Genomic DNA, 10,099 nt, shown 5'->3' on the forward strand with positions numbered 1-10,099 from the left:
AGATGAGGTATGCACTGAAGCACCTTTCATAATTACTGTTCTCATGGTGAGAATAGTGTTCGGTGTAGCCCGTCGGGGTTCAGAAATAAGGCAGTGAGTGCACCCAAGCAAGAGCAAAACCAGTATCAAACCTCACCCATCCTGACCAGTGTTTTCTCTAGAAAAGAGGAAGCAGATGTGGTAGGAAATTAGCTTGGGGTACTAAGTTTGTGCCAGTGGACTCCAAGGAGACCACAGAAGCTTTCATTCATTCAAGAGATGGTGTCCGAGTCCCGCAGTCAGGATCAGGTCAGCGAACAGGGCCACAGAGTCTGCTGGGGTCGGGGAGGCCAGACGCCCGCGGCCTGCGCAGCGGGGTTGAGCCGCGGGACCCCCGACGGCTGCCCCATCCTCGGGTGCTCACAGCGCAGCTCACCGTGAAAACTGCCCACGTCCCGGGTTACTGGAAAACACAAGTCACGTTCTCTGAACCGCCAGGACTTGCTGGCGCATGGGGGACCCCGTAAGGCCACGTCTGTCCCGTTCCCTGGCTCGGGCCTCCTCCGCGGCCCACACGGCGGATGGTCAGGCCGAGCGTAGCGCGTTCTTCCGCAATACGGGGGATCCGGCCGATCGGCGGGGAGCCCGGTTCGCTGGTGACGCAGGTGTTTTCTGAATAAAGAGCACAGCGCGTTCATTCGAATTTTCCTGTTCCTCTAGGGTGATCAGTTATGAAGAAGGGAAGGCCTTAGCAGAGTCTTGGAACGCAGCTTTTTTGGAATCTTCTGCTAAAGAAAACCAGGTACCGATTTTGTAGAGCTTCCGTAACGCAGCCGGCCTTCCCGGGCCTGTGTCCCCTCGGGCGGCCGGACACCGCCACCACCAGCCCGCTGCCACTCCTGCTTCTCCTGCCCGGGGCGGCCTCTGGTCGCTGTCGGGATTCTGCTTGCGGGGGGCGCAGTAAAACAGCGGGCCAGAGGGAAGGGAAGCCCGCTTTGTGGAGGTCGGTTACTGTTTTTGTTTTATATTAACGGCTGGTACAGAAATAACAGAGAAACGCGAATGACCTTTAGTCACCTTGGCAGTAACGCGGGGCCCCGAGCCCCCGTCTCTGTAGGCCGGAGCGGGGAGTGCGGGGACGGATTGTTTGTTGCGCGGAAACGGTTCAGAACCGTCTTCCCCTAACCCTGTCCGCGGAGAGGCCGCAAGACGGTCCCCGAAAAGCCCTCGGGCGGCCGCCGGTGTATCTGCGGAGGCTCCCCGCAGCCTCCGGCTCCGTCTCCTCCCAAGGCCTCGCCGGAGCCCCGGCCCGCCTCCTGCCCCCATTTTCCCTCGAGTGTTTCCACACAGTCATGGACTTCCTCAGGCCGCACGTCAGACCGTGTCACCCTCTGCCCGAAGACCTGTCACTGGGTTGCCCGTTGTCTAGAAAACAGACTCTGAGCCCTCAGACGGGGGGGCGGGGCGGGACCGGGCTGTCCCCGTTCCTCTTGCTGGTCCCCATCCTTCCCTGTCCTCGGGCACGATGGCGCGCCCGCCACCTTCCCCACGCAGGCACACGCCCCGTGCTGTCCCCTTCCCCTGTGCTGTCTGTCCTCGGACCGCAGCTGTCCTTTCTCGAATTCACCACTTACATCCAGATAGTGCTTTGCACTGTTCAAAGTCTTTTTAACTTGTTCTCTGGTTTGACCCTCAAGTAAGAGTCAGTGGCTGCTGACTGTGTCTGTGCGAGGCTGTCCGGGAAGCGTGACTGGCGCGCTGGGGCCCTGGTGCCTGATTTCCCCACCTCTGCCACTTGTCCCCTGACCCTCAGGGTTCTTTCCCCTTATGCCCCTTAATTCATTCCGAAATCCGAGACGTGTCATTTATCTTTGTATTCTCCCTAACATCCAACACAGTGGACGCCATCGGCACACCTGTCTGGTAGGTGCACGGTCGCTTGGAACCCCCTTGACAGTCAGATCCCTTTGTCCCAGGGTTCAGATACTGAGGGAGATTAAATCTGTGTGATTGGTTCCCAAGTGCAGGTCACAAGGGATTCGTGTGACTCTGCTCTGCTTCTGAGTGCAGACAGTAAGAATTCAGATACCAGGAGATACTTTCACTTCCTAAAGGAATCAGATCAAACATCTATTGGGTGTCTGATCTGTCCTTAAGACCATTTAGTTGCACTGTCTCATTTTGGAAGTGAGCGTAAGATCCAGAGAAGTCAGGGAGTCTTCTCCGATCACTCTGTATGGCGTAAGAACTAGGACTGAAGTTCAATCTAACCTCAGTTTGGTCGGCTCCTCTATACCAGGCTTTCCGGTGGATGGGAAGAGAGGGCTTCGTGCGTGACCAGAGCATAATTCAGATTAAAGTATTCTTGGGGAGGGATACAGGCTATCTGCATTACAGAGTTTGTGCATCAACCGTGATTGGAATCTGGTTCTAAAAACGTGTAAAAGAGATTTTTGGTCTACTTGGAGAGATTGTATTATGTTCTGTATGTATTAGGGGAATACTGTTAATTTCCATAGCTGTAGTGATGGTATTGGAATTCTGAAGAGAATATCCACATTCTTAGGAAATGCAAACCAAAACATTTAGGGGCCAAGTTTCATAATATCTGCGACTTACTTTCAAATCGGGTGGATGGGTGAATGGACCGTGGGAGGGCAAGCAGATACAGCGAAGACATTAACATTTGCTGAATCTAGAATAGTGGGGCTAGGTGATGATCATACAGTCCTTTCATTTTCCTGTGTGCTTGGAATTTTGCATAATAAAGATTTGAAGGTGGTCAGAGGATAAGAACTTTCGCTTGGCTGAGGGACATACTCCTACAGTGTAGTGACTACAGTTAACGGTACTGTGTTTCTCTTCATTTTTGAAAGTTGCTGAGAGAGTAGATCATAAAATTTCTCACCACAAGGAAAAAGAATCGTGACTTGTGGCAGTGGACGTGAACTGGACTTGCCATGGGGCTCGCTTCTCAGTACATAGAAACACTGAGTCATCATGTCACACACGGCCAAGCAGCAGTGTTCTGTGTCAGTTACACGTCATCTAAAAAGTGTTCTTCCAGGGGGAGGGGTGCAGTTGAATGGCCCCAGCTGTCTTGGTTCTCTTTGCTAACGTCCCTCTTTCTGGTGAAGGTCCAGGGGTCCTTGCACGGTCATTCCATCAACACGGTCCTTAAATAGACAGCAGCCGCAGGGTTGTGTCACTGTTCGTGTGGCCACTGATGTGTGTGCGACAGCCATGTGCATTTCTGCCACCAGCTCCGGATGTGTGGGTAGCTGGGGGGCCCTCCTCCGGCGTGATTGAGGGCATTGCCTAGAAGGGCCCACCGTCTCGTTAATGTCTTCCTGACAATGACCTGTGAAGGTTTGCCGGGGCTACATTGTGACGCTACTGTGGGCTTTTGGGGTGCCGGCCTCCGCCATCCGTCGGATGCCGTGCTTCACTGAGGCTTCCGGTTCTGAACACCCACACGAAACGTGAACCAGCTGAAGGCTCAGAGCTAAAGAGAAAGGGTTCCAGCTACGGCAGTTCTTCTCAATTTTGGTACATTTAGCCGACTGATCTGATATTAGCCAAACGTGTCGAGGAAGGCAAGCTCCTGTGTGGCTGCCTCACAGCCCCAGCCAGGGCAGCTCAAAGATGGGGCGGTGCACCCTCCGCCGTCTGTTCTGCTCTCGCACGGCCCTCAGGTCAGCAAGTTCCTCATTAGAAAATGAATCCTTTAAGGTGAAAAGATCCTTATACTCAAATCAGGTAAATACAGCGGTGACACGCAGTTCTTGGGACACTGATGGCCTGGGCAGTCCTCTCAAAGGCGTGTCTAGAGATGTCTCTGCTCTCTGTCACACGTCTCGTGACCTGGTCTTGGAGTTGTGCAGAAGGGAGTCAGGAGACCCCAAGCCTGGCGAGTCTCTTCCCACCCAAAGAGGGGGAAACCAAGTCATTCTAACCCCTTATGTCAGAGGCATGTAAGGGAGTCTAACCCACACACGCGCCCGAGCACTTGCTGCTGTTCGTACAGAGCAGGGAATTTGTGTAGTAAAGACACGTGCACGCGCGCACAGGACACCAGTGGTCACGTGATCAGAGACCAGTCTGTGTGAACTCAGATATTTTATTGATCGTTTTGCAAGTATAGCTTGTCACACGGATTCAGTGGGCTTTGTTAACAGTGCTCGGCGGTGAGGGTCCTGCACTCTGAGCTGTGGGATGTGCCTGCGGGTCCGGCTTGCTCTGCGGAGGCCTGCAGCTGTGTCTTAGCGGGAGACCAAGGAGAGCAGACTTGGGCGGAGCCAAACCACACAGATCATCAAGGAGAATTCTGAGAGTTATCCAAAAAGCCAGATTCCAGGCACACGGTTTTCTTGGTGAGGGCTTGGCACGTGTTTTCCCGAACATTTCTCTGTGTACAGTGAAATGAACAACTTGTTTTTCTGATCATGTGAGAGGAGGAAACCTTGCTGAAGCCAGGGACCTTGATTAGACAAGACAGGTAGGATGTGGGGCTGGCTTTGGCTAAATTAGGGGTGCCTTGTCCCTGGCAGTAGGGAAGGAGCCGATGAGCCCAGATTCAATGGGTGGTCATTTTGGTGGACGGAGGATACAGAGTTCTCTTACAAATGCTGCGTGTTTTCCCAGAGAACTGGAAAACCCAGTTACCAGCGGAGTGTGAGAATGGGGGAGAGGCGTTAGAAATTCCGGGAGAAAGGCAAGGCTGATGCCCAGGCCATCAGCTGGGTGGTGCCGAGAGTCCCCTTTGGAGTCCCAGTCCCGGAGGTAGAGCGAGCGGGGCCGCTGTGGCTGTAGGGGCCGAGAAGGGAGAAGGGAGCTGAGAGTGACTGCCGGTGGGCTGTGGGGTCACTGCTGGCCCGGGAGGACAGTGAGGATGAGAAGTTGTTAAAGGACAGAGAAGTGTCCTCGGACAAAGGAAGCTGTTGCCTGCGGGGCTGAGAAGTGTGGAGCTTGGGTTATTGCGATGGGGAGGGACGAGAGAGAAGGAAGATGGGTGTGGCGGGTCCTTGACATTGGGTGATGGAGGGCTCGCCGTTGGTATTGACGAGATCTAGGTGCTGCCCCTCGAGGGACATTTTTTGATTATCACCAGGGACAGGTGTTCAGCCTAAGAGGGGATTCCCTGCCCAAAATACCAGTGACTCCTCACGAAGGGCTCATGGGGCTGCCCACGGGGCTGAGAGGCTGCAGTCGAGAAAGACCGGTCACGGTGCTGAGAGCGGTGTTGGAGACGGTGCCACTGCTCCAGAGGGAAGAGGGGAAGTGACTCGGGGTTTGTATGTGGCTCGAAGGTAGATGCTAAGAGTTGAAGCCGAGAGTTTGGAGGAAGTGGGAGGCACAGGTCTGGGGGGGTGGCGACGAGCAGGGAGAGCGCCTGTCCTGCTGTCGGTCCCGTGGCTCAGGGCTGTGACGGGGGGACCCCCCCCAACCCGGGGAAAGGGGTGCAGCGAAAGCAGCGTTCTGATGGGAATGAGGCCTGACAGGTGAGGGGGGGTGCTCATGGCAGACCCCGAAACTACAGAGGCACTGTCTTGGGCTGGGAGGGGGCTCCTTGGGCTGCCTACAGTGACGTGAAAATGGGTCAGAAGCGTGTGACGTGAGGTTAGTTCTCAAGTCAGGTGGTGTCGGGGGTGAGGTGGGGGGCAGAGAGGGAGTCCTGGGCCCCCCACACCAGCCCCTCCACCTGCCGGGGGTGCGGCGGGCCGCCTTCAGTAGCAGTGTGGCAGTAGTGTTCGCCAGGGTTCCTCTTTTAAAGACTAATGCGGTCTAGTTTTCTCTTTGATTTGCAGACGGCCGTTGACGTTTTTAGAAGGATAATTTTGGAGGCAGAGAAAATTGATGGGGCCGCTTCACAAGGAAAGTCGTCCTGCTCGGTGATGTAATCGCGCCGCGGAAGCAGAGGACACTGGGAGTCGATCCTGCGGGGAGAAGCCGACTGCCCGTTCTCCTTTAAGATAAACTCAGCTTCTTTTTCCTTCTGTTAACCTGAAAGATTTCATTTGGGTCAGAGCTTTTTCCTGCCCCACACCCCTTTCAGATTATGTTAAACTCTGACTCTGTCCAAATGAGTTCACTTCCATTTTCAAATTTTAAGCAATCATATTTTCAATTTATATATTGTATTTCTTAATAATATTATGACCAAGAATTTTATCGGCATTAATTTTTCAGTGTAGTTTGTTGTTTAAAATAATGTAATCATCAAAATGATACATATTGTTACACTACTATTAACTAGGCTTCCATATATCAGTGTTTATTTCATTGTGTTAAATGTATACTTGTAAATAAAATAGCTGCAAACCTTAACCCCTGGAGCTACTCAGTGTGGCCTTTAAAGAAGAAAACAGGGTCCCTTGGAGGGACTCTTGCCCCGCCTCAGGGAGGGTGTGGCCGCAGGCAGCAGGGCTGGGGACAGCTGGCAAGAGTGCCAGAACCAGGCCAGCTGTCCGTGGACCCCGGCTGAGCAGCAGTGGAGGGTCTATGAGGGGCATTAGTCCCCAGTAGTGACTGTTCCCTGCACCCTCAAAGCCCCACCTTGAGTGGGGGGCTTCGTGCTATGGGGACACGGAGCAGAGCGCTCTCCTTACCACGCGGCTCGCCCATCGGCCACTTGAAAACAAGGGGAAGTTACGAGTCACTTCCTGTTTCTCCTCGGGCCTGGCCTGATGTCCCCGTAGACAGGATCTGATTCAGATCCCACAACACCGATGGGGACAGGGAATGTTGCCGGTAAGCGTTGTGGCAGGGGTGGGGGGAGGTTCGAGAACCTCCTTCAGACCCCGACCGCACCCGTCCCGCTCCCCAGGGACCAGCGAGCGGGAAGGGGGAGGGTTTCCTTTGCCCAATGACGGTGCCCAGAGCCAGTTCCAACTGCAAAGCCAACGTTATCATTGACTTAATTAATCAGTTTTTGAAATACTCAGAACAGTTTATCTTCGGCAGCACAGTATTATTACTCATTAACGGGGTTCAGTGTTAGGCCTCGTGTTCTGCATGGGTCCCTTGTGTGGGACCGTGTCAAATCCGGTCAGGCGGCCTTTTTCACCTGAAGGGAATCTGTGTCCGTGGGAACTTGGAGCAGCGTGTTTGTGCTGGAAGCAAGCGCAGCTCTCACCAAGCGATCCTGGAAGGACCGGCCCTGTCTGGAGGTGGCCTGGGGTTCCTTTACGTGGTGCAGCTCACCCAGCGCTTCGATGGTTACTGGGGTTTTCCCCCCAGTTTTTATTTAAATGTCAGTTAACGTACAGTGAGACTGTTGTGTGTCATGAACCCAGTAGGGAAACCTGCCCCCAGCCTCGAGCCTTGGAGATGCACGGGGTGGGGCCGGGGCTGCTCCCCGGTGCGTTGATCACCTCCGCGTACAAGTTGATTGACTTACTGAGCGTGTTGTGTGTTCCAGACCTGATGCTGCGGCTCCAGACTTCAGCAATGAGATCACGACAGGAGGTGGGTGGTGGTACCTGGGGGCAGAGCTCATGTTAGGATTTGCTTCCCAGCCACCCTCTGTACAGGTGAGAGGACCATCTTAAAGGCAGCAGCAGTTGGCTCATGTCAGTGACCAAATCCATTTTGTGTCCTCGCTGCTAATGGGATATGTGAGCTTTTGGGGAAATTCTGACTTAACATTGTTTGTTACTTAATACTGTGTTCAATCACTCACTTCTTGGCCTTCTTTCTTGTGTTCTAACATTTCTGAAATCCAAAGTGAGTCTCATGATCAATGGAAAAGCATCATGTTCAGAGAGACCGTGTTTTTTCTTCTTAGTGGTACATAATGTCTTAGACTCATTGAAGTACAGTATGTACAAATGTAGAACTAGGTATGTAGTCTGAACTGTTCTGCAGGGGCCCCCGGGTGGCTCAGTCAGTTAAGTGTCCTATTCTTGGCTTGGGTTCAGGTCAGGATCTCGGGGTCAGGAGGTCGAGCCCCGAGTCAGGCTCCACAGTCAGTGCAGAGTGTCCTTGAGATTCTTTCCGATTCTGTCCCCCCCCCGACCCGTACTCTCTCTCAAATAAATAAATTAAATCTTTATTGAAATAAACTCTTTTGCAGCTCACATAAATAAAAATTACAAAATCACATTACAAATTTAAATTACTCTGATGGAATTTTGCTCAAGCTAGATTGGCCAGCCCCTTACCCCTCTCTGGACCACCATGTCCCCACCATGTCCCCACCATGCCGCTGACAGCCCGGTGCCTTTGCCCCAACTGCTCATCACCTTGCCACACACCCAGTGGGTTCTCCTGGTTGGTTGCTTGGCATTTCAGCAGCATCGCACACGGCTGGCGATGGCAAGCCTTCTCCCTGCTTCCACGAAACCATGTTCGCGGGGTCTCCCCCAGCGCGCTGCGCTGTGAGTCTCCTTCGCTGTTTCTTTCTCTGCCAGACCTCAGCGGGCCCTCGTCCGGCCTGCACCCCGGTCCCTGGTTTCCTGAGTCACAGCTTTTACTACCACCTTTCCCGAAGGCTTCAAAGCTCACACCTTCCCCCCCGCAACCCTGACTTCTGTGGGCTTTTCTTCGATGTTTCTAAGACCTCTCAGATGTGTTACGTCAAAATTGCATACTTGATTTTCCTCAGCAACCTGGGCCTCCCCTAGACCCCAATTCAGGAAATGACACCCTTGTCCACTAGGTACTGGAGCTAGGAAGGGGGGCCATCCTCTCTCTCCCCGCCCCGCAGCCCACCTCCGGTGCATCCCGGTGCGCTCCAAACCCATCAGGCCACGGACCGAGTCAACTTGCTTAAAACAAATTGTTTTATGTCCCTCCCCAAAATTATCTAATAATAATCGTGCGAAAATCCAAACTTCTAGCGCTTGCAACCTTGCATGATCGTACTGGTGCTTAATCTCATCTGCCTCCATGCTCTGGTCCCTCTGGCCTCAGTGGTTCCCAGACAGCTCCCCTCCTTTGAGACCTCTGTGCTCGTCTTCCCTCGGCCCAGAACGCCCTTCCCCAGCCCCCACCTCCACGTGGGGCTCTCCTCCACGAGTCTGTCCCAAGCCCTCTGGCTTTATCACACAGTACAGCACCTGTCGCCATCCATCCCTGTGGTGTCCTGTGTGCACCGCACGTTGGCTGGCAGACTAGATCCACTCACAGGGGACACAGTGATCGATCTGTCCCCGGCACCTTGACTCCCCAGTGCCCCCGAGCACGGGGTCCGCTGAAAACGATTGCCTGGTGCACTGGTTTACTTTGCCATGTCTGTCACAACATGTATTCTCTTTGTGGTTTTCTTAGTGGTTGTCCTAGGAATTATAATGAACATCCTTAATTCATAACTATCTAGTTTGGATCAGTGCCAGTTTCAGTAGTGGACAAAAACTTGGCTCCTACATACAGCTCATGCCCACCTCCCCATTTGGGGTATTGTCCTATGGATTCCACTTTTATATGTTGTATAACACGAACAGATTGGTTACTGCTTTATGATGTCATCTTTTAAATCAAATAGAAAGAAATTACAAGAAATACATTTATCCTGTCTTGTGTACTTGCCTGTGTGGAGAACTTTCCCGCTGCTCTGTAGTTATCCGCTGACCTTGGAACTCTGTATCCCTGACCTTGTTTCCAGCCGAGACTCCCTCCCATTTCTCACAAGGAGGTGTGCCAGCCCTGAGTTCTCTGGGGGGTTTGTTGCTCTTCATCTTTGCAGGAAGGCTTTGTTGGAAGGAGGGTTCTGGGTGGCGCGAGTTTCTCCTTTGGTCCTTTGCCGCCCGGTTGAGATTTTTCGTGAGCAGGTGCAGCCGGGTGTGTGCCCTGTTTTAGGCTCCCAGGAACATGCTGCCTGCCAACATTTTTTTTTCTTTCTTTTTTCTTTTTTTTTTTTTTTCTTAATTAGCTTGCTCTTTGCCCCAGTGTCCAGTAATGGCTGCAGCCTGTTTTTGATAGACATCCTGGGAAACAGCGGTCAGGTCAAACAAGGCTGAGACTTGCAGAGGGGGTTTTCCAGGGAACCTCTTTGGATGTGACAAATGAGCGGAGTTTTCTGAATGGCGCCTTTGAAAGAGCTCCAACCCTCCAACCCCCTCTTGACTCATCTGGGGCTGCCCTAGTGCTGGTTTTTCCCAATTGCGGCTGCTGCTTTGCA

General features: G+C 53.0%; 1 protein-coding gene across 1 annotated transcript in view; it reads left to right on the forward strand.

Annotated features, from left to right (window-relative positions):
• Positions 1–6,306, forward strand: part of RHEB (Ras homolog, mTORC1 binding) — a 41,957-nt gene extending 35,651 nt beyond the window's left edge. Inside the window, exons 7-8 of the mRNA XM_045086360.1 lie at positions 700–781; positions 5,787–6,306. Coding sequence (XP_044942295.1) covers positions 700–781; positions 5,787–5,879 — 175 coding nt within the window. The 3' untranslated portion in view covers positions 5,880–6,306. The remainder of the gene's footprint in view (positions 1–699; positions 782–5,786) is intronic.
• The last annotated feature ends 3,793 nt before the right edge of the window (positions 6,307–10,099 follow it).

This window comes from Mustela putorius, unplaced genomic scaffold (assembly GCF_011764305.1).
Source record: "Mustela putorius furo isolate JIRA1106 unplaced genomic scaffold, ASM1176430v1.1 tig00000929_pilon_pilon_pilon, whole genome shotgun sequence".
Lineage (NCBI taxonomy): Eukaryota > Metazoa > Chordata > Mammalia > Carnivora > Mustelidae > Mustela > Mustela putorius.